General features: G+C 41.1%; 1 protein-coding gene across 4 annotated transcripts in view; it reads left to right on the top strand.

Moving 5' to 3' along the window:
* The window catches only part of TEC (tec protein tyrosine kinase), a 168,598-nt gene that overhangs the window by 136,799 nt on the left and 7,039 nt on the right, over positions 1-24,760 (top strand). For all 4 annotated transcript variants that reach the window (XM_027544443.1, XM_027544444.1, XM_027544442.1 and 1 more), the window contains 6 exons: positions 5,666-5,720; positions 10,558-10,637; positions 12,172-12,305; positions 18,822-18,896; positions 19,633-19,804; positions 19,927-20,143. In XM_027544443.1, the coding sequence (XP_027400244.1) occupies positions 5,666-5,720; positions 10,558-10,637; positions 12,172-12,305; positions 18,822-18,896; positions 19,633-19,804; positions 19,927-20,143 (733 nt within the window). The remainder of the gene's footprint in view (positions 1-5,665; positions 5,721-10,557; positions 10,638-12,171; positions 12,306-18,821; positions 18,897-19,632; positions 19,805-19,926; positions 20,144-24,760) is intronic.

Raw genomic sequence — 24,760 nt, 5'->3', positions numbered from 1 at the left:
ACGTGTCAGGGTGCCAGTTCTGGCTGCATGAGAGATGAAAAACCTGTTCTCAGTGCTGACTCCTGCTATCTTTCCATGCCACAGTTGGTGTTGGATTTTGCTAAAGCCCATCTTGTAATACATCTCAAATATCTCCAGGGTTAAAAAACTTTTTGCCAGGTGCTGAACCAAGAGCAATAAGGAGTTCATGATCTGAGTCACAGTCAGCTCCTGGTCTTGTTTTTGCTGACTGTATAGAGCTTCTTCATCTTTGGCTGCAAAGAATATAATCAATCTGATTTTGGTGTTGGCCATCTGGTGATGTCCACATGTAGAGTCTTGTGTTGTTGGAAGAGGGTGTTTGCTATGACCAGTGCATTCTCTTGGCAAAACTCTATTAGCCTTTACCCTGCTTCATTCTGTACTGCAAGGCCAAATTTGCCTGTTACTCCAGGTGTTTTCTTGACTTCCTACTTTTCATTCCAGTCCCCTATGATGAAAAGGACATCTTTTTTGGGTGTTAGTTCCAGAAGGTCTTACAGGTCTTCATAGAACTATTCAACTTCAGCTTCTTCAGCGTTACTGGTCGGGGCATAGACTTGGATTACCGTGCTATTGAATGGTTTACCTTGGAAACAAACAGACATCATTCTGTCATTTTTGAGATTGCAACCAAGTACTGCATTTCAGACTCTTTCGTTGACTGTGATGGCTACACCATTTCTTCTAAGGGATTTTTGCCCACAGTAGTAGTTATAATGGTCATCTGAGTTAAATTCACCCATTCCAGTCCATTTTAGTTCACTGATTCCTAAAATGTCAGTGTTCACTCTTGTCATCTCCTGTTTGACCACTTCCAATTTGCCTTGATTCATGGACCTAACATTCCAGGTTCCTATGCAATATTGCTCTTTACAGCATCAGACCTTGCTTCTATCACCAGTCTCATCCACAACTGGGTATTGTTTTTGCTTTGGCTCTGTCTCTTCATTCTTTGTGGAGTTATTTCTCCACTGATCTCCAGTAGCATATCGGGGGGGAGTTAATCTTTCAGTGTCCTGTCTTCTTGCCTTTTCATACTGTTCATGGGGTTCTCAAGGCAAGAATACTGAAATGGTTTTCCATTCCCTTCTCCAGTGGACCACATTTTGTCAGAACTCTCCACCAAGACCCATCCGTCTTGGGTGGCCCTATGCAGCATGGCTTAATATCACTGAGTTAGACAAGGCTGTGGTCCATGTGACTAGATTGGCTAGTTTCTGTGATTGTGGTTTTAGTCTGTCTGCCCTCTGATGCCCTCTGTCAGCTCCTACCACTGAAAAATGCTGGGCTGGATGAAGCACGAACTGGAATCAAGATTGCCGGGAGAAATATCAATCAATAACCTCAGATATGCAGATGACACCACCCTTATGGCAGAAAGTGAAGAAGAACTAAAGAGGCTCTTGATGACAGTGAAAGAGGAGAGTGAAAAAAGTTGGCTTAAAGCTCAACATTCAGAAAACGAAGATTTATGGCATCTGGTCCCATCACTTCACGGGAAATAGATGGGGAAACAGTGGAAACAGTGAGAGATTTTATTTTGGGGGGCTCAAAAATTAAGCAGATGGTGACTGCAGCCATGAAATTAAAAGATGCTTGTTCCTTGGAAGGAAAGTTATAACCAACCTAGACAGCATATTGAAAAGCAGAGACATTACTTTGCCAAAAAAACGTCTATCTAGTCAAGGCTATGGTTTTTGCATTAGTCATGTATGGATGTGAGAGTTGGACTCTAAAGAAAGCTGAGCGCCGAAGAATTGATGCTTTTGAACTGTGGTGTTGGAGAAGACTCTTGAGAGTCCCTTGGACTGCAAGGAGATCCAACGAGTCCGTTCTGGAGGAGATCAGTCCTGAGTGTTCATTGGAAGGACTGATGTTGATGCTGAAATTCCAATGCTTTGGCCACCTGGTGTGAAGAACTGACTCATTGGAAAAGATCCTGATGCTGGGAAAGATTGAAGGCAGGAGGAGAAGGGGATGACAGAGAATGAGATGGTTGGATGGCATCACCAACTCAATGGACATGAGTTGAATAAACTCTGGGAGTTGGTGATAGAACAGGGAGGCCTGGTGTGCTGTGGTCCATGGGGTCACGAAGAGTCGGACACAACTGAGTGAGTAAACTGAACTGAACTGAACTGAACTGAATCAAGAGCCCCTCTGCTGTTTGTTTGGGGGCAGGAGGAGGAGCCCTAGGCAATGGTTGTCCCCTGGGCTGGACTCAGGACTGCCAACCTACAGCTCCTGGGGTATCAGTACCCTGGTTCTCACCTCTACATCAGGTCCCAGTTGGGGGAGGACAGAACCAGCAGAAGTGCTGCAGGAAAGAAACTGGACTCATTATGGTGGTCAGGAATATATTCTTGATGGAAACACATTAAAGGAAGAAGGTGACAGGAATGCAAGGGCCCTTAGATGGGAAAAGTCCAGAACAAGACTTTGCATGGGTGATCCAGGAGGCAAGGACCAAATTGAGAACCGGCTAAGATTTATAGCTCATTGATTGGTTGTTTTCAATTCTTTTTTTGTTATTTTATACCTGTTGCCTCCTTTTTATAATTTACCCAGCCTACCCTCCCCAAGAAGCTTGGCTAGGATCTTTCCTTTCCAGAAAGGACTCAGTATCCCTAAATCAGCTTTTCCCCTCAATTCAGACACCACCATGAAGTCCTATCCATTTAAGTGTTTGAAGTGACTAGCCAATCTGAAACCCTCATTCCCATTAGGGTTTTGATATCTAAGAAGGGAATGACAAGTTACTTACAAATCCTGACGTTGTTTCTAGACATATATTGTACCTTCATCAAGGGGAACTAACTGATCTCCCTAGGTATTTGTGTACCAGGCTTGTGAGCGATGCGTGTGCTGGCGTCCTAGAGCTGTAACTCTCCTCACCGTGTGTGCTTCCTCACATTCCCACCCTCTGCATCGTTCTTTCCCATACGATGCGTTCAGCATCCTTTCCCTCTTGTCTGTCCCTCCGTGCCCGGTACCTCCGTGCCCATACCTTCTATGATAGGTATCATAGAAGAGACAAAGAGGCCACAAAGAACCGTTACGAAATACTCACCAAGAGCCACAGGTTGATTCCTCTTTTGATTTGCTCATCACTCCTTCCTGTTTTCCTTCCACTTTAGTGTCTGAGTTTCTATTCTAGGGAAAGAAAGCATCCTTTCTGGGGAACCTGCAAATGCCTTAAAAATGACTGCTTAGAACAGGATTTGTGCTGTGAATTCCTTTTCTTTCCTTATTTTCTTTATCCCTTCCTAGAAGCTTGAATCGGAGAAGGCAGTGGCACCCCACTCCAGTACTCTTGCCTGGAAAATCCCATGGATGGAGGAGCCTGGTAGGCTGCAGTCCATGGGGTCGCTAAGAGTCAGACACGAATGAGCGACTTCACTTTCACTTTTCACTTTCATGCATTGGAGAAGGAAATGGCAACCCACTCCAGTGTTCTTGCCTGGAGAATCCCAGGGACAGGGGAGCCTGGTGGGCTGCCGTCTATGGGGTCGCACAGAGTTGAACACAACTGAAGTGACTTAGCAGCAGCAGCAGCAGGAGCTTGAATATACTAAGTGAGGAAAGGACCTCTTTTTTTTCCCCGAGTTTCTTATATCTAATTCCTCTTGAAAGCCACAGTCTAGTTTTACTGACTACTTGCATGTGAATGTGAGACTAATCTTCCATTGTTTACTCTTGCTGTGAGAATATGGGCTTGGATTTTCTGTGATTAGTTAAGAGAATATTTTTCAGTCTTTCAGATCCTGCTGGTTTATAATGCATAATGAGAGATCCAGTTACTGTTCTTAATTATTTCTTATGACTGTTTTTAAGAAGAGAAATATTTCCTCTATCAATGAGAAAGCTTTAGGGACAGAATCCAATCTGTTCTCCTTTTTTTTTTTTTTAATGTGAACCATTTTAAAAGTCTTTAGTAAATTCGTTAACAATGTTGTTTCTGCTATATGTTTCTTTTTTTTTTGGTTGCAAGGCACTTAGGATCTTAGCTCCTCAATCAGGGATCAAACCCACACCTCCTGCATTGAGAGGTGAAGTCTTAACCACTGGACAGCCAGGAAAGTCCCCTCCTCCTTTATTTCATTTCTCAATTACTTTCAGAAATTGATCAGAACTATAGCTTTGTTGAATGTGGTCCCAGTTCATAAAGTGGGACCCACAGAAATGAGATCTTAATACCCACAATTCTGAGGCCTGGTTAATCATTTCAGGTTCCAAATAAAATAAGTTACTGGCTTGTACTGAGATTATAATTTGTGTTTGGCTGCTACAACTGCTTAAAAGAATCTTGATGAGAAAAGATCTTGTATTTTTTTTCTTTGTGTTTTTCTCTTCCTCAGTCAGGGAAGGCCTTTGTATTTGCTTGTCTCACGGTGTTTGCTGGGCCAAAAGCAGGTGCTCATCCTCTTATAAAAGCCTGAAACAGTGACAAAAAATTCACATGTTTAGAGGGGCCAAGCTAAGTTTTGTACTATTGGAACCCTCAGGAAATATGACTGGTGGAGGGTTCTGCCCATGAAAGGCCATCTAAAACAAAACAGCAGAGAGCAAAAACCCAAGTGTAAAGCTGACAGTTTGAGGGACTTGTCTAGTGGTTCAGCGGTTAACATGCTTCCTACACGGGGCGGGGTGGTGGGGGTGGGGTGGTGGGCATGGATTCCTGGTCAGGAATTAAGATTCTACATGTCACACGGCCAGAAATATAAATAAACCTGACAATTTGAGTTCATCTTCTTCGGCCAACTTGCTTATAATCCCATGGAGAGATTGAGCTGTGGAAAGCAAGGGAAGGGGTGTACTTCTGAGCATGAAGTGGGAGATGGCAGTATCCATCTTTCCTTAGGAAAAATTTCCCAAGGGGTAAAAGGGGCGCTGATATGCAGGGGCTTAGCACAGAGTGGGGAGGGCAGGCGCCACTGCTTGGCCCTGGCGGAGTTCCTACAGCACACCTGAGGAGGCTCCCAGGGGTTAGGACTGTGCTAGAAGCAGCACGTCGGGAAGACCCAGGAGGCCTCTTCTGTTTTGCTCTGTTTCTTTCAACACTTGGGACCTTTGTGAAGTTCACTAGGGGAGTCTTCCTGATAAGCTGAGATGAAATCTACTGCCTGTTGGTGGGATGGAGGCTTAGGATTAGATTTAATTTGAATTAAAGACAATAATGTAGTGATATTTCCTGCATATTTGAGTCTGTGGGGTAAAATTCATTCTTGCTGTTATTATAATAGTGAAAAATAGGAATGATTTTTATGTTAACTAATAAAAAAGAGCTTAAATAAATTATGGCACATCCAGACTGTGAACTATATTGTTTTGCAAAGATGTGTGTGATACACTGTTAAGTGAAAAAATCCAGGTTCTGATACAGCAAGTATACTTTGATCAGCTTTAATAATGAAAATGAGAATGTTAGCATACATATGGGTCTTTATAAAAATATGGGTAGAAAAAGTCTGCAAGTATGTACATCCAAATGTTACTAGTGGTTTTCTATTTTATAGAGATCATGCATGATATCTTGTTCTTATTTATTGTTTGTCATTGGGGAGCAGTATTGCCTTGCTAATTCTAAAAAGAAAAAAGAACAATTAAAGTACCTGAGGTCTTAAACATATCTTTTTCTGTTCAGATGGTATTGCAGAAATATGAATAGGAGCAAAGCAGAGCAACTCCTTAGAAGTGAGGTAAGTGTTTGTACTTGTTTTGTGGGTTTGGTTCCAGCACAGAATCAATTGAAATTAATTCCCGATTAGAAATTCCACCTACCTCTGTGACCAAAGCCTAAAAAAATACCATGATGTACGTACAAATTAAAAAAAAAAAAAATTTAAAATCGAAGGCTGCCATATTTGTTTCCTGGGGCTACTGTAAACAAAGTACCACAAACTGAGTGCTGTACCAAAGTAGCACAAGCAGAAGTTTGTTGTTTCACGGATCTGAAGGTCAGAAACCTGAAATCCAGATGTCAGCAGGCTGGGCTCCTTTGGGGGCTGTGAGGGAGGGATCTGAATGAGGCCTCTCTCCCTTTCTCCCTGTGGTTCTTCCCTCTATGCATATCTGGCTCTGTGTCCAGATTTCCCTTTTATAAGGACTCCAGCCACATAGGATTAGGGCTCCCTGCCCCATGACCTCATTTCCACTTGATTGCCTCCATACATCTCCACAGAAGGTCACGTTCTGAAGCACCAGGGATCAGAACTCCAGTGTGTGTTTTTCAAGGGGGAAAGAAAGTCCCTGTTCTTCAGTCGCCCAGTCGTGTCTGACTCTTTGTGACTCCATGGACTGCAGCAGGCCAGGCTTCCCTGTCCTTCACCATCTCCAGGAGTTTGCTCAAACTCCTGTCAACAGATTTATGCTATACTATGCTATGCTAAGTCACTTCAGTCGTGTCCGACTCTGTGTGACCCCATAGATGGTAGCCTACCAGGCTTCCCCGTCCCTGGGATTCTCCAGGCAAGAACACTGGAGTGGGTTGCCATTTCCTTCTCCAATGCATGAAAGTGAAAAGTAAAGTGAAGTTGCTCAGTTGTGTCCGACTCTTAGCGACCCCATGGACTGCAGCCTACCAGGCTCCTCTGTCTATGGGATTTTCCAGGCAAGAGTACTGGAGTGGGGTGCCATTGCCTTCTCCGAACAGATTTATAACAATGGATAATAGCTATACATGGCCAACATTTTCTTTACTGTTTCTTACTGATTTATCATTTGCTACCTTAATGTTAGTACTTATATGTATTTTTATTTTTTGCTTCAAGTTGTTTTAAAACAGTTTAACATCAATATTACATGCTATCTTTTATAAATGAAGTGTTAACACAGTATTTAGTTGCCTTTAGAAATGTGCCAAAATTCTTGCACTTTAGAAATAATTACAGTGGCAAGATGAAATCCAGTCTAGAGGAAGCTAAGTGGACTGAATAAGGAGACCCATCCAAGTCTAGCTGTTACTTTTCTAGTCTATTTTTGGCATCTGTAAGGCCGAAATGTTGTGTTAGAAGATGACCTCTACAGTTCTCTGCATTTATGACCTAGTTATTCTATTTAGTAATAGTTCTGTTAAACCTGTGCTTTCTCATTTTGTCTCCTGTTTATTATCCCTAGTTGAGGTTTGGTTGGGTGCTTATTTCTTATAGTTTATGTTAAGAGATCAGTACATTCATGCATGCTAAGTTGCTTCAGTTGTGTCAGACTCTTTGTGACCCTATGAACTGTAGCCTGCCAGGCTCCTCTGTCCATGGGATTCTCCAGGCAAGAAAACTGTAGTGGGTTGCCATTTCCTCCTCCAGGGGATCCTCCGGACCCAGGGACTGAACCCATGTCTTTTACATCTCCTGCATTGGCAGGCAGGTTCTTTGCCACCATTGGCACCTGGAAAGCCCATACTGGAAGAGAGCAATAGCAGGTGATTATGCTTGATTCAGAGATCAAATTGCCAACATCCACTGGATCATCGAAAAAGTAGAGAGTTCCAGAAAAACATCTACTTCTGCTTTATTGACTACGCCAAAGCCTTTGACAGTGTGGATCACAAAAAACTTGAACATTCTTTAAGAGATGGGAATACCAGACCACCTTACCTGCCTCCTGAGAAATCTGTATGCAGGTCAAAAAGCAACAGTTAGAACCAGACATGGAACAACAGACTGGTTCCAAATTGGGAAAGGAGTATGTCAAAGCTGTATATTGTCACCTTGCTTATTTAACTTATATGCAGAGTACATCATGCGAAATGCTGGGCTGGTTGAAGGACAAGCTGAAATCAAGATTACTGGGAGAAATATCAATAATCTCAGATATACAGAGGACGCCACCCTTATGGCAGATAGCAAAGAGGAACTAAAGAGCCTCTAGATGAAAGTGAAAGAGGAGAGTGAAAAAGTTGGCTTAAAGCTCAACATTCAGAAAACGAAGATCATGGCATCTAGTCCCATCACTTCATGGTAAATAGATGGAGAAACAATGGAAACAGTGACAGACTTTATTTTCTTGGGTTCCAAATCACTGCAGATGGTGACTGCAGCCATGAAATTAAAAGACGCTTGCTCCTTGTAAAAGATGCTTACTCCTTGGAAGGAAAGTTATGACCAACCTAGATAGCATGTTCAAAAGCAGAGACATTACTTTGCCAACAAAGGTTCATCTAGTCAAGGCTATGGTTTTTCCTGTGGTCATGTATGGATGTGAGAGTTGGACTGTGAAGAAGGCTGAGCGCCAAAGAATTGATGCTTTTGAACTGTGGTGTTGGAGAAGACTCTTGAGTTCCTTGGTTTGCAAGGAGATCAAACCAGTAGATCCTAAAGGAAATCAGTCCTGAATATTCATTGGAAGGACTGATGCTGAAGCTGAAACTCCAATACTTTGGCCACCTGATGCAAAGAACTGACTCATTGGAAAAGACCCTGATGCTGGGAAAGATTGAAGGCGGGAGGAGAAGGGGACGACAGAGCATGAGATGGTTGGATGGCATTGCTGACTCTATCTATTGACATGAGTTTGAGCAAGCTCCAGGAGTTGGTGACAGACAGGGAATTCTGGCGTGCTGCCGTCCATGCAGTTGCAGAGTCAGACACACCTGAGTGACTGAACTGAACTCAACTCATGCTTGATTCATATGACATGTCACCTCTCCTCCCATTCTGTGGGTGGCTCCACAGTGAAAGGCCGCTGTAGGGCAGTGGGTACCTAGAAGGCTTGAGGTCTAAATCCTGGCTCTGCTCTTTATTAGCCATTTGACCTGGGGTAAATTTCCAACCTTTCTGTGCTTCATTTCCTCACCTGTAAACAGATAAGGGGATAATAGTAGTACCTACCTCAAAAGACTATTTTGAGGACTGAGTAGATCCACATATAATATATCAAAGCAGAGTAAGTTTTCAATAAGTATGTGCAGTGGCACCCCACTCCGGTACTTTTGCCTGGAAAATCCCATGGACGGAGGAGCCTGGTGGGCTGCAGTCCATGGAGTCGCTAGAGTTGGCCTGAGCGACTCTAGCGACTTCACTTTCACTTTTCACTTTCATGCCTCGGAGAAGGAAATGGCCACCCACTCCAGTGTTCTTGCCTGGAGAATCCCAGGGACGGGGAAGCCTGGTGGGCTGCCGTCTACGGGGTCGCACAGAGTCGAACACGACTGAAGCGACTTAGCAGCAGCAGCAGGGACTTCCTTGGTGGTCCAGTGGTTAAGACTCTCTTCTCCACTGCACTGGGCACCTGTTTGATCCCTGGTTGGGAAACTGAGATCTCACATGCCACACAGTGCAGCCAAAAACAAAAGAAAATAAGCACACAGACAAACAAAATGTGTTTTACTAGAAAATCTTCCAGCAAAGATAAAGGAATAGTTCTGCTTCATAGAGTAAAATCATTTCCAGGAAGTTTTGTGTAAGCAAATAATGTTAACTCATGGGAAACATAAATCAGGGGAAACAAAGTTTACTGACCAATAAATTATTATGATCATTGTCCCTAATGGTTCTTATCAGATTTATTTTGGGGGCTTTATTTCATTCCATTGTCTTTCCTAGGAATAAGGAAAGACTGTTTTTATTTTCATCTGCTAGGCACACTTTCCAAGCGGATTCAGTGTTGGAGACTGACTGTGGTGCTATTGGTGGAGAGGTGTTTGAGGTTCCTGGCTTCTGTTTCTTGCTCTTAGGCTTAGAACTTGATGAGGATTTATCTCTTGACCATTCACTGTGTTTCTGCCTTTTGGTTTTCTCTGCTTAAGTTGCTTGTGCTTCCGTCTCTCCTTTTGTAAAGAGTGATATTTAACATAGATTTCTAGGGGAATTAAGGACTTTTTTAAGTGTTTCTATAAAGAGCATTGAGATGTTTATAGGAAAAATGCTATGTGGACAAAGATGATATAGAGTTAGGATTCACGACTTCTAGAAAATACAAAAAATGTATGAAATGAAACCCCGTTGTTAAGAAATGCCGTTTTCAGTAACTGTTTCCCCATATGTCCAGGAAGTAAAGGAATTGCAAAACTTGTCTGTCAGTTCTGGAAGGGCCCTGAGAGATTATCTTGTTGAAATGTCTCCTACTAGTGTGTGTTCCATGCATTGGAGAAGGAAATGGCAACCCACTCCAGTGTTCTTGCCTGGAGAATCCCAGGGACAGGGGAGCCTGGTGGGCTGCCGTCTATGGGGTCGCACAGAGTTGGACACGACTGAAGTGACTTAGCAGCAGCAGCAGCGTGTGTGTGAAGAGTTACAGCTATGGGGAATTATGAGTGTGCTTTCTTTAACCAGTCCATGGGTTGCAACAGTCCACGGGTTGCAAAGAGTCGGACACGACTGAGTGACTTCACTTTCACTTTCACTTTCTTTAACTACTCACGGTCCAGTAATGTGAAGTGAAACATCACGTGGATGACTTACCTGTTGCTAAGTTGTGCTTCTCCAACCAGATTTTCTAGGCAGAGGATAATAATCATAAAATCATAAAACTGGGTTCTTGGATCTTCTGTATGGCATTGATATTGGATTGAAATAAAATTTTTCTTAACTTGGATTTTAGGATAAAGAAGGTGGTTTTATGGTAAGAGATTCCAGTCAACCAGGCATGTACACAGTTTCCCTTTATACAAAGTTTGGAGGGTAAGTAATCTCTCTGTCTTTTAATTCAGAATTTTTGAATGCAGTTCTTACATAGCTTGCATGGATTCCTGAAAAATAAGCTGCAATTCAGAATTTTAAAATCTGAACTTGATTTCTAAAGTCTATGTGCTGTGCTGTGCTGTGCTGTGCTTAGTCGCTCAGTCATGTCCAACTCTTTGTGTCCCCATGGACTGTAGCTTACCAGGTTCCTCTGTCCATGGGGATTCTCCAGGCAAGAACACTGGGGTGGGTTGCCATGCCCTCCTCCAGGGGATCTTTCTGACCCAGGGATCGAACCAAGCTCTCCCGCACTGCAGGTGGATTCTTTACTGTCTGAGCCACCAGGGAAGCCCTAAAGTCTATAACATTTTTGTATTCATATCTAGTAATTGTCCTCATCATTTTCTATATATGTATTTGTTGAGAATGGCTATAGAAACCTTGGGGCTTCCCAGCTGGTACAGTAAAGAATACAGCTGCCAATGCAAGAGACTCAGGTTTGATCTCTGAGTCTGGAAGATCCCCTGGAGTAGGAAATGACAACTCACTCCAGTATCCTTACCTGGAAAAGTTCATGGACAGAGGAACCTGACTGGCTACAGTCTATGGGGTCACAAAGAGTCAGACACCACTGAGGGACTGAGCACACACACACATAGAAATCTTAGCAACATTCCACAGATAATTACTTTGTACTGTGCTAGTGGTAAGGCTACCACACTGAGTTGCTTCCAGTTGCTTGGTGGGGATTTCTTTCAGAGAAGCAAACAGGCAGTGCTGGTATATATGAGTGAGTGCTGGGCAGAGTGCCTGTGTGGCAGGGTAGTGGGGTACATAGCCCAGACACATCTGAGTTAGTCATTAATACTACCTACTGACATCCAATCTGAGACCTGATGGGTGAGGCAGGTGGAGGTTGGAGGGAGGGGAACAAGTGTTTCTGACACAGGAAATTGCTGGACCCAGAAGTGAAGGAGCACTTGGCAAGCTGAGGAAAGTGTATTGTAACTAGATTGTAGAATGGGAGGGGTGGGGCAAGGGAGGAGAGAGGAACCTGAGAAGGAAATGTGAAGTCTGAGCTTTATCTTAATACCAGCAAGAGTTCTCTGAAAAGGACTTTTAGCAGATGACTCAAGAAGATCTGTGTTACAGAAAGATATCTAAAACAGAAGTTGTACATGTTTTATAAGTTCAGTTTATTCACTTTTAGAGGTCCTCTGAACATTTGTAACATCAATAATAGGGACAAAAAGCAGTAGCCAGCTAATTGCTATTTTAAGACTTTAAACTATTAGTAAAGAGTTGGTAGAAATTCTTTTTTACATTCTCATGCAAGAGATCAATGATGTTATCAGTGACCACTTTAAATCCCATCTGCTAATTTGAAAGGTGAAATTAAGAAGAACATGGGGAAAAATAAAATTTGTGTTGGAGACTAGATGGGGCTATATGTAGGGACCCTGGTAGAAAATATCTTACAAGTGAAGTTATGTTATTCCAACTTAGTTCTAACACATTTGGATTTTTGTTATAGCGAAGGTTCCTCAGGTTTCAGGCATTACCATATAAAGGAAACAATGACATCTCCAAAGAAGTATTATCTGGCAGAAAAACATGCTTTTGGTTCAATTCCTGAGATTATTGAATATCATAAGCACAATGCAGCAGGTAAGTAAGCTGTTAAAACCTATTTCAAATATGCTTAGAATAATTAAACATTGTGATGCGTTCTTCCTGGAGCAATTTTATATTGCAATTAGTTGTAGAATGTCATTGGTTGCATATTAAGGAAATGATATATACAAAGAAAAATCAGAAATAATGACTAAAGAAGTGCAGTCTTGACCTTTAAATGCAAGTTATTTTTGTTGTAGGTGGCAAAGGTTCACATTTCTGTGGTTTATACCCTTGGTGCTGACAAACACTCTTTGCTTGACCAAACTTTAGTCAGGGTCTGGAACCATCTCCTAGGTCCATCAGTATATTTTCTTATAAAATCCAATTTTAGCAATAACACTGCTATGTCAGTTTAACCAGAACCTCTTAACCTTGAGATCTGATACATATCTAAGCACCCTCAGTATCTGATTGAGTTCCTCATCTCCAGTCATCCCCTGCGTGATAGTCCGGCACCCTGGCTTATCTTCAGTGAGAATAATCTTGCTGCAAGATTCCTGATAGATGGGCTTAGCTAGAACCATCCCCACTCCTCCCTCCACTGGTGTTTCTTTTAGTAATTTTCCACCCACTGAACCCCACCCTTCTCCTTGGCTGTAAGCTTTCACTTACCCATGCTGTATTTGGAGTTGAGTCCATCTCTCTCCCCTATTCTAAAATCCCATTGCTGTGGTCCCTATACCTGTCACAATGGTGCTGATTGAAGCCTGCCGAACCATCTGTGACAGTGTCGTTGAATATTTTTTTTTTCCTTTAACAGTACCAGACTAAAATTCAACATATGTCTGTGTCAGAGTTGTCACAGAAGCTACCAGATGAGCAGCTTGGGTTTAGGTCTATGTTAGAGGCTTCTAGAAACTAGAGTAATAGTGTCCCAGACAAGTTTCCCATCTTCCTGAATCTCTGCTACACTTGCCACTGAATGGGAATAAACCAAACACCAAAAACAAAACCAGAGACCACAGTTTTGCCCATTGAGGCTCCACAGGATGAAAAAGAGAGGTTTCTAGCTTTTGACTTCAAAGGTATAACTGAGTAGAGAGCCAAGCATCCAACCCAATTTATAGAAAATTAACTTTGGATATTTTATTGAAGGCTTTTGCCAAGAATGTTGCTATTTGTGACTCTCTTTTACTTTTCTCAGATAATGATAGAAACCGTTATTGAAATATAATTTATACACCCTAAAGTTCATCTGTGTGATATGTTCATAAATTAGTAATTTACAGAGTTGTGTCAACTGTCACGATAATCTAAGGTCATTTTTACTATCCCCCACAAGAAATCTTGAACCCATTAATCAGTTCAGTTCATTCAGTCGCTTGGTCGTGTCCGACTCTTTGCAACCCCATGAATCACAGCATGCCAGGCCTCCCTGTCCATCACCAACTCCGAGAGTTCACTCGGACTCATGTCCATCAAGTCAGTGATGCCATCCAACCATCTCATCCTCTGTCGTCCCCTTCTCCTCCTGCCCCCAATCCCTCCCAGCATCAGAGTCTTTTCCAATGAGTCAACTCTTCGCATGAGGTGGCCAAAGTACTGGGGTTTCAGCTTTAGCATTATTCCTTCCAAAGAACACCCAGACTGATCTCCTTTACAATGGACTGGTTGCATCTCCTTGCAGTCCAAGGGACTCTCAAGAGTCTTCTCCAACACCACAGTTCAAAAGCATCAATTCTTCGATGCTCAGCCTTCTTCACAGTCCAATTCACATCCATACATGACCACAGGAAAAACCATAGCCTTGACTAGACGAACCTTTGTTGGCAAAGTAATGTCTCTGCTTTTGAATATGCTATCTAGATTGGTCATAACTTTCCTTCCAAGGAGTAAGCGACTTTTAATTTCATGGCTGCAGTCACCATCTGCAGTGATTTTGGAGCCCAGAAAAATAAAGTCTGACACTGTTTCCACTGTTTCACCATCTGTTTTCCATGAAGTGATGGGACCAGATGCCATGATCTTCGTTTTCTGAATGTTGAGCTTTAAGCCAACTTTTTCACTCTCCACTTTCACTTCCATCAAGAGGCTTTTTAGTTCTTCACTTTTCTGCCATAAGGGTGGTGTCATCTGCATATCTGAGGTTATTGATATTTCTCCCAGCAATCTTGATTCCAGCTTGTGCTTCTTCCAGCTCAGCATTTCTCATGATGTACTCTGCATATAAGTTAAACAAGCAGGGTGACAATATACAGCCCTGATGTACTCCTTTTCCTATTTGGAACCAGGCTGTTGTTCCATGTCCAGTTCTAACTGTTGCTTCCTGACCTGCATACAGGTTTCTCAAGAGGCAGGTCAGGTGGTCTGGTATTCCCATCTCTTTCAGAATTTTCCAGAGTTTATTGTGATCCACACAGTCAAAGGCTTTGACATAGTAAATAAAGCAGAAATAGATGTTTTTCTGGAACTCTCTTGCTTTTTCCGTGATCCAGCGGATGTTGGCAATTTGATCTCTGGTTCTTCTGCCTTTTCTAAAACCAGCCTGAATGTCTGGAAGTTCACGGTTCACGTATTGTTGAAGCCTGGCTTGGAGAATTTTGAGCATTCCTTTACTAGCATGTGAGATGAGTGCAATTGTGCGGTAGTTTGAGCATTCTTTGGCATTGCCTTTCTTTGGGATTGGAATGAAAACTGACCTTTTCCAGTCCTGTGGCCACTGCTGAGTTTTCCAATTTGCTGGCATATTGAGTGCAGCATTTTCACAGCATCATCTTTCAGGATTTGAAATAGCTCAACTGGAATTCCATCACCTCCACTAGCATTGTTCATAGTGATACTTTCTAAGGCCCACTTGACTTCACATTCCAGGATGTCTGGCTCTAGGTCATTGACCACACCATTGTGATTATCTGGGTCGTGAAGATCTTTTTTGTACAGTTCGTCTGTGTATTCCTGCCACCTCTTCTTAATATCTTCTGCTTCTGTTAGGTCCATACCATTTCTGTCCTTTATCGAGCCCATGTTTGCATGAAATGTTCCCTTGGTATCTCTAATTTTCTTGAAGAGATCTCTAGTCTTTCCCATTCTGTTATTTTCCTCTATTTCTTTGCATTGGTCGCTGAGGAAGGCTTTCTTATCTCTTCTTCTTGCTATTCTTTGGAACTCTGCATTCAGATGCTTATATCTTTCCTTTTCTCCTTTGCTTTTCACTTCTCTTCTTTTCAGAGCTATTTGTAAGCCCTCCTCCGACAGCCATTTTGCTTTTCTGCATTTCTTTTCCATGGGGATGGTCTTGATCCCCGTCTCCTGTACAATGTCACGAACTTCTGTCCATAGTTCATTAGGCGCTCTATCTATCAGATCTAGTCCCTTAAATCTATTTCTCTCTTCCACTGTATAATCATAAGGGATTTGATTTAGGTCATACCTGAATGGTCTAGTGGTTTTCCCTACTTTCTTCAATTTCAGTCTGAATTTGGCAATAAGGAATTCATGATCTGAGCCACAGTCAGCTCCTGGTCTTGTTTTTGTTGACTGTATAGAGCTTCTCCATCTTTGGCTGCAAAGAATATAATCAGTCTGATTTTAGTATTGACCATCTGGTGATGTCCATGTGTAGAGTCTTCTCTTGTGTTGTTGAAAGAGGGTGTTTGCTATGACCAGGGCATTTTCTTGGCAAAACTCTATTAGTCTTTGACCTGCTTCATTCTGTATTCCAAGGCCAAATTTGCCTGTTACTCCAGGTGTTTCTTGACTTCCTACTTTTGCATTCCAGTCCCCTATAATGAAAAGGACATCTTTTTGGGGTGTTAGTTCTAAAAGGTTTGTAGGTCTTCATAGAACCGTTCAACTTCAGCTTCTTCAGCATTACTGGTTGGGGCATAGACTTGGATTACTGTGATATTGAATGGTTTGCCTTGGAAATGAACAGAGATCATTCTGTCAATTTTTTTTTAATTTTTTTTAATTTTTAAACTTTACATAATTGTATTAGTTTTGCCAAATATCAAAATGAATCCGCCTTTGAGTTGCATCCAAGTACTGCATTTCAGACTCTCTTTTTGACCATGATGGCTACTCCATTTCTTCTAAGGGATTCCTGCCCACAGTAGTAGATATAATGGTTATCTTAGTTAAATTCACCCATTCCAGTCCATTTTAGTTTTCCGATTCCTAGAATGTCGACATTCACTCTTACCATCTCCTGTTTGACCACTTCCACTTTGCCTTGATTCATGGACCTGACATTCCAGGTTCCTATGCAGTATTGCTCTTTACAGCATTGGACCTTGCTTCTATCACCAGTCACATCCGCAGCTGGGTATTCTTTTTGCTTTGGCTCCATCCCTTCATTCTTTCTGGAGTTATTTCTCCACTGATCTCCAGTAGCATATTGGGCCCCTACTGACCTGGGGAGTTCCTCTTTCAGTATCCTATCATTTTGCCTTTTCATACTGTTCATGGGGTTCTCAAGGCAAGAATACTGAAGTGGTTAATAGTCATCACCTAATCCCCTCCACCAGTCCAGCCCTAGGCAACCACTAGTCTACGTTCTCTCTTTACAGATTGGCCTGTTTTGGATTTTCATGTAAATGGAATCATACAATATGTGGTGTATTGTGACTACATGTGGTCTATTGTGCTTCTTTGAGTATAGTATGTCAGAGCCTCTATAAGTACTCTATTCCTTTTCATTGATGAATAATCATCCATTGTGTGGTTGTTTATCCATTTTGTGTCATTCATTAGTTGATGGACATTTGGGCTGTTTGCACCTTTTGGCTGTTTTCAGTTATGCTGCTATGAACATATGTGTACAAGTTTTTGCCTGGGAACATGTTGCATTTTTCTTGGATATTTACCTAAGAATGGATTTGCTAGATGATATAGCAACTCTGTGTTTAATATTGATGAACTAATTTCATATCAATTTATCCCCCAAAGAACTTTTTCTTATCTTTTATTCTATGCTTTTTCAGTGTTCACATTCCCTTATTTCTTTTTGTTCTTGTGTGAATTTTATTCTTCATCATGATCTCAGTTAATTCATTTCAGAAACATGTATTAAATGCCTAGTGCATACCAGTAAACTATGTCAGGCTGTAGGGAGACTATGGTGAACTAGATGTTATTAATCTCAACATCTGGTGGGGGAGACAGAGAAGTACATAATAATATTAAATTACTATGAGATATCGTATATTAGAGAAAATACATTGTGCTACAAGGTATCTATAGGTTTTCTGGGATTTCTTTTTTAGTACTTAAGCAACTTAAGTTAAAGGATTTAATGTACATCTCTGATTTCCAGTAGCTGGTATTCCCAGTCGTTAATATTGTAGAGTCCAACTTTTTGTTTTGTTTTTTCTCTACTAAATGATTTTTTAAATTTATTTTTTAATTGAAGGATAGTTGCTTTACAGAATTTTGTTGGTTTCTGCCAAACATCAGCATGAATCAACCATAGGTATACATATGTCCCCTCCCTCTTGAACCTCCCTCCCATCTCCCTCCCTATAGAATCCAGTTTTTATGCTGAGATTACAAATACAGAGTTATGGCAGGTGAATCACTTTAATTTTTAGTAGACTACTGTAGTTCCATTTTATAATTCAAATCTCATACTGGGAAAGAACATGATATAATAATTGATAATAATTTTTGGAAACTAACTTTAAACATCCTTTAAAATGTTTGCAAAGACAGTATGTTAGCATGGTGCCTGATAAACACTGCATTTTAAAAAATAATGTTGAATGAATAAAAACATATGTATATTTAAAAAATATGAAATTGTCAACTCAGTAGTGAAACCAAGTAGAACCCTGTGGGGCCTTCCTGGGTACAAAAACCCCTGTGTATTTGCCATTTCTTTGTTTTAAAAAAAAAAAAAAAAAAAGCCTCCCCTGAATTCACAAGGACAGGCTCAAGCAGTTCGTGATTAGAGTTACCGGACTCCTAGTTCCTCCTGAAAGGATATAGATAACAATCTGATGCATACCTTTGATTTGCTCTGAAGAAACTAAGACCCCCATCCAAGTGGAGGAGGGTGACTGCCTGCTGACCCCAAGCAGGTAGACCCCAGACTGGTTGGAACTAGAAGGCTGATGACTGAGATTCCTGAAACATCACGCTGTTACCTACCACCAATCAGTAGAAGGTCCATGAACTAATCACTCATTAGATGATCCCCTCCCATAACATTGTCTTTAAAACCCTTGTTGAAAGGCTTTTGGGGAGTTTGAGTCTTTTGAGTACAAGCCACCCATTCTCCTTGCTCGGCCCTGCAATAAACCTTTATCTGCTCCAAACCCTGACAGTTTGGTTTGTTTGGCCTCACTATGCATCAGCCACACAGACTTGCTTTTGACAACGTAGGATCATCTTCCTTCCCTCCTTCCTTTACTTTTTGCCAGCATATAGCACAGGGCTGTATGTACATACAGAAGACGAGCAGTAAGTGAATAAAGGAATGAATTCTGTGGGTGAATTTCTAGTGTAGTGTTTCACTATGCAGAATGATTCAGAGTGAATTCAATTGCAGTACTTCTCTTTGATTTCTAGGACTTGTCACAAGGCTGCGGTACCCAGTCAGCACAAAGGGGAAGAATGCACCAACCACTGCGGGGTTCAGCTATGGTAACTCCTTTCGCAGTTGTGTGGGTCATTTCTCTTGTAAAGAACCCATTATCACAAGGCCAGTTTAGATGTGTAGAATTCCACATATGGAACTGTTTTTATAGAAGTTTATAGTCTGAAATGTTAGATGATTATACTTAAGAGCTGTAGTAACCCTAGGTTTTCTGTTTTCATCATTATTGATTATTTGGCAAAAAAAAAAAAAAAAAAAAAACCGCCTGTTTGTGAAAATGAAGCATTACCATGTTGCTTCTAAATTATATCAAAGTCTTCCTGGGTCTCAATGGGCTCGGTTGGCTACTCACAGGAATGTAAAGATGGAGGTTAGTAGAGAAGAGATCCAACTTGATTGTGCTACTGGCGAAACTCTTTCCAACTTGATGGACTTGAAAAAAAAAAAACTGAAGGAGAGGAATGGTAAAGGAGGAGGTATTTGTTTAAAAAAAAAGAGGTACCGTTCTTTCATGCTCCATTATTAGCTGATGATGCAGCATCTTCTTTCCTTCTTCAGTTCACTTTGCTTTTATTGCGACAGCTGAGAATGGGTCCATCCTCCTAGAGAGTAGAAAGCCACCTTCTGGGGTTTACCTGCAGGTTGCAAGTCTGCTCGCTGTTTTACCAGTACTAGTATTAACTGTATAATTTTTAGATTGACTTCAGTTATAGTTTGTTTCTCACTGATTTTTACTGTGTTCTCCTGCTTAAATTTTAACCACTTTCTCCTTCTGTCTCACAGAAAAATGGGAGATTAACCCTTCAGAGCTGACCTTTATGAGGGAGTTGGGGAGTGGACTGTTCGGAGTGGTAAGGCTTGGCAAGTGGCGAGCTCAGTACAAAGTAGCCATCAAAGCTATTCGGGAAGGTGCCATGTGTGAGGAAGACTTCATAGAAGAAGCTAAAGTGATGATGTACGTTTCTGTGTTTTTTTCTGGTTCCCCTTTCTGTATTCAGAAGTGGCCCCTTGCCAGCTAACACCCCTGGTGGTTTCTTTCTCCGCAGTAACTCTCTGTATGCTTAACTTCCCTCCCAGGAAACTGACACACCCGAAGTTAGTACAACTTTATGGTGTATGCACACAGCAGAAACCCATTTACATTGTTACCGAGTTCATGGAGAGGGGATGCCTTCTGAATTTCCTCCGCCAGAGACAAGGCCATTTCAGTAGAGATATGCTGCTGAGCATGTGTCAAGATGTGTGTGAAGGGATGGAGTACCTGGAGAGAAACAGCTTCATCCACAGAGACCTGGTAATCATACCACCTGCTTTCCTGTCCCTGGCCAAATTCCTTTGTAATCTGGGTCAGCAGTTCAGTTCAGTTCAGTCGCTCAGTCATATCTGACCCTTTGCGACTCCATGGACTGTAGCATGCCAGACTTCCCTGTCCATCATCAATTCCTGGAGCTTGCTCAGACTCATGTCCATCGAGTCGGTGATGCCATCCAACCATCTCATCCCCTTCTCCTCCCACCTTCAATCTTTCCCAGCATCAGGGTCTTTTCCAATGAATCAGTTCTTTGAATCAGGTGGCCAAAGTATCAGAGTTTCAGCTTCAGCATCAGTCCTTCCAATGAATATTCAGGACTGATTTCCTTTAGGATTGACTGGTCGAATCTCCTTGCAGTCCAAGGGACTCTCCAGAATCTTCTCCAACACCACAATTCAAAAGCATCATTTCTTTGGCGTTCAGCTTTCTTTATAGTCCAACTCTCACATCCATACATGACCACTGGAAAAACCATAGCTTTGACTAGTCTACTGGAAAAACCATAGCTTTGTCAGCAGACAAGCAATGATTTATTCATACCCAAGTTTTGTTCTCAACAGTATTTCACCATTATTTTTAAATGTGGTAAATTTAACTTGCCTGGTAGTTTTAACAGAAAGATCTTGTTAAATCTAATACATGTAGTATATATAGTTACAGAGGTCGTATTTCCAAGTTAATAACCATGCACTGATATTTGATCTTCACAAGAATCTCATGAGGTAGCCAGTGATAACAGATTTTCTGACCACCATTGTCTTATATAAGAAAATTAGCATCAGAGAAATGAGATAATTTGCATATGGTGAAAAATGGGTAAGTTAAGGGTTGACTCATCTTTTGACTTAATACTAAGGTCTTTTCTAGACTAGAAGAAGAAACTATTATGTAACAAAAATCCTTTGGTTCATTTTCTTCATTGGGAAGAGATGGAGGGCCATGTTAATAACTCCAGAAAATATCAGTAATCTTTTACTGGTTCTAAATGATTATGATAGAGACACTTCTAGATTTTCCTCTGTCTTATTCTGTCTCCCTTTCTCCTCCATTCTTTTTTCTTTCTCTTTTTCTTCTCTGCCTGTTATTGCCCAGTGTGTCTATTTTCAGTATGTTGGTAGAACTGTTAGTTCCTGTTAAAGTGTACAACCCTCTATTATTAACTGTAGTGATCATGCTATGTCTTAGATACTCAGAACTTATAACTGAAAGTTTGTACCCTTTGACCAACAGCTCTTCATTTCCCCTATCCCGCAACCCCTGGCAGTCACCAGTATACTCTCTCTTTATAAGAGTTCTGTTCTTTTTCCCCCGCTTAGATTCCATGTATAAGTGATACCATACAGTGTTTGTCTTTCTCTGACTGACCTATTTCACCTGACATAGTTTATTCCAGATTCATCCACGTTGTTGCAACCGATGGGATTTCCTTCTTTTTTATGGTTGAATAATGTTCCATTCTGCATGCCTGTGTGTGTGTAGTTATATACGTGTGTGTGTGTATATATATATGTATGCATGTATATGTACACACAGGTGTATACACACACACATACACTACACATGCATGCAGAATGGATGTGTATATACATACGCACACACATATATACACACACACACCACATTGTCTTTATTCATTCACCCATTGATGGACACTTACGTTGTTACCATATCTTGACTATTGTGAATAGTGTTGCTATGTATATGGGAGTGCAGATGTTTCTTTAAGATACTAATTTTGTTTCCTTTGGATATGTACTCATAAGTGGGATTGCTGGTTCATATGGTAGTCCATTTTTAATTTCTTGAGGAACCTCCATACTGCTTTCCATAGTGGCTGTACCAATTTGCATTTCCACCAACAGCATACAAGGATTCCTCTTTTTCTACCTTTTATATTTCTTGCTAGTGTTGTCATCTTGTGTTTTTGTTGTCGTAATTCTAATAGGTGTGAAGTGATATCTCATTGTAATTTTGATTTGCATTCCCCTGATGGTTTGTGGTGTTGAGCCCCTTTTCGTATATATGTTGACCATTTGTGTGTCTTTTTTTTTGTTTGCTGTGTCATGTGGCATGCAGGATATCAGTTCCCTGACCAGGGACTGAATCCATGCTCCCTGCAGTGCAAGTGCAGAGTCCTAACCAGTGGACCACCAGGGAATTCCCTTGTGTGTCTTTTTTGATGAAATAAGTATTCTGTCCTCTGCCCATTTTTCAATTGAATATTTGCTTTTTTTTTTTTTTGCTATTGAGTTGAATGAGTTCCTTATTTATTTTAGATATTAACGCTGTATCAGATGAATGGTTTACAAACATTTTTTCCTATTCTGTAGTTTGCCTTTTCATTTTGCTGCTTGTTTCCTTTGCTGTGAAAAAGCTTTTCAGTTTGGTGTAGCCTAGTTAGTTTATCTGTGCTTTTGTTGCCATGCTTTGGTGTCATATCCAAAAGTTAATTTTGTGTATGGTGTAAGGTTAGGGTCCAAGTTCATTATTTTGCATATGGATATTTGAATTTCCCAGCCCCATTTGTGGAAGAGATTATCCTTTCCCTATTGTGTGTCTCGGTGCCCATGTTAAAGATTATGTAACCGTACATGTGTGGGTTTAGTTCCAGTTTCTCTGTTTCTGTTCCGTTGGTCTATGTTTCTCTTTTTGTGCCTTCACCATACTGTTTTGATTACTGTATTTCTGTAATCTGGTTCAAAATCAGGAAGTGTGATGCCTCCAGCTTTATTATTTTTCAAGATTCTTCTGGCTATTCAAGATCTTTTGTAGTTCCATATGAATTTTAGGATGATTTTTTATATTTCTATGAAAAATGCAGTAGAATGTTGATAGGGTTGCATTTCATCTGTAGATAATTTTAGGTAGTATGGACATTTTGACAGTTATTAATTCTTCCACTCTGTGAACACGGGCCACCTTGCCACTTAATTGTGTCTTCTCAGTTTCTTTCATCAGTCTTACAGTTGTCAATGTACAAGTCTTTCACCTCCTTGGTTAAATTTATTCCTACATATGTTCATGTTCTTTGTACTATTGAAATTCACTTGGTTTCTTAATTTCTCTCAGTTCATTGTTAGTGTATAAAACAAAACTGATTTTTCTGTTTATTTTGTATCCGACAACTTTACTGAATTCTTTTATTTTTTTAACAGTTTTTTAGTGGAGTCTTTATAGTTTTCTATATATAAGATCATGTCATCTGCAAACAGCAACAGTCTTACTTTTCTGTTCTAGTTTGGATGCCTTTCATTTTCTTTTCTCCTCTTGTTCTGGCTACGACTCCCAAGTACTGTGTTGAAAAGAAGTGACAAGAGTGGGCATCCTTGTCTTGTTCTGAATCTTGGAGAAAATGCTTTTTAGCTTTTCACCATTGAGTATGTTGTTAGCTGTGAGCTTGTAATATATGTTTTTATTATGTTGAAGTATATTACTTCTATGAAGTACATTACTTCTAATTTGTTGAGAGTTTTTAATCGTGAAATCAAGGGATATTCAGTTTTGTCAAATGCTTTTTCTGTGTCTATTGAGATAATCATTTTTATCCTTCCTTCTGTTAGTGTGGTTCCTCACATTTTTTGATTTGCATACGTCAAACTATCCTTGTATCTCAGGATTAAATACCACTGGATCATAGCATGCGATCATTTTAAATGTGCTATTGAATTCTGTTTGCTAATATTTTGTTGAGGATCTTTACATCTGTGTTCATCAGGGATATTGGCCTATAATTTTGTTTTCTTGTGTCCTTATCCTGCTTTGGTGTTAGGGTAATGTCAGCCTTATTAAATGATATTGGAAGTGTACCTTTCAAAAATTTTTGGAAGAGCTTGAGAACTCAAATTTGGTGTTAATTCTTCTTTAAACGTTTGATAGAATTCACCAGTGAAATCATCTAGCCCTGGGCTTTTCTTTCACAAAACTTAAAAATTTATTTATTTATTTTGGCTATACTGGGTCTTCATTGCCACACATGGCTTTCTGTAACTGTGCTGAGTAGGGTCTGTTCTAGTCCAGTGCATGGGCTTCTCATGCAGTGCTTTCTGTTGTTGGAGAGCGTGGGCTCTAGGGCACGTGGGCTTTAGTAGTTGCTGTGCAGGGGCCTAAGAGCACAGACTCGGCAGTTGTGGCACATGGGCTCAGTTGCTTTATGGCATGTGGGATCTTCTTGGACCAGGGATTGAACCCACGCCCCCTGCATTGGCAGGCGGATTCCCAATCACTGAACAAAACTTTTAAAGACTACATTTTATGATAGGGGCAAAGGACTTTTCAAACTTGAAGATGTGAAAAGGTGGTGGGGTGGGGGGGCTTCCCTGGTAGTCCATTGGTTAAGAATCTGTCTTGCAATACAGTGGACACTGGTTTGATCCTTGGTCCTGGAAGATCCCACATGTTGCAGAGTAACTAAGCTTGAGTGCTGCAACTACTGAGCCCACGCTCTGGAGCTTGCGAGTTGCAACTGTTGAGCCCAAGAGCCCTCGAGTCTCAGAGTCCCGCAGCAGGAGAAGCCACTGCAGTAAGAAGCCTGTGCACCACCAACTAGAGCGTAGCCCCCACTTGCTGCAACTAGAGAAAACCCATGCTCAGCAATGAAGG

The sequence above is a fragment of the Bos indicus x Bos taurus genome, chromosome 6 (genome assembly GCF_003369695.1).
Source record: "Bos indicus x Bos taurus breed Angus x Brahman F1 hybrid chromosome 6, Bos_hybrid_MaternalHap_v2.0, whole genome shotgun sequence".
NCBI lineage: Eukaryota > Metazoa > Chordata > Mammalia > Artiodactyla > Bovidae > Bos > Bos indicus x Bos taurus.
Note: the sequence above shows the minus strand (reverse complement) of the source record. Positions and strands in the feature narration are given on the sequence as shown.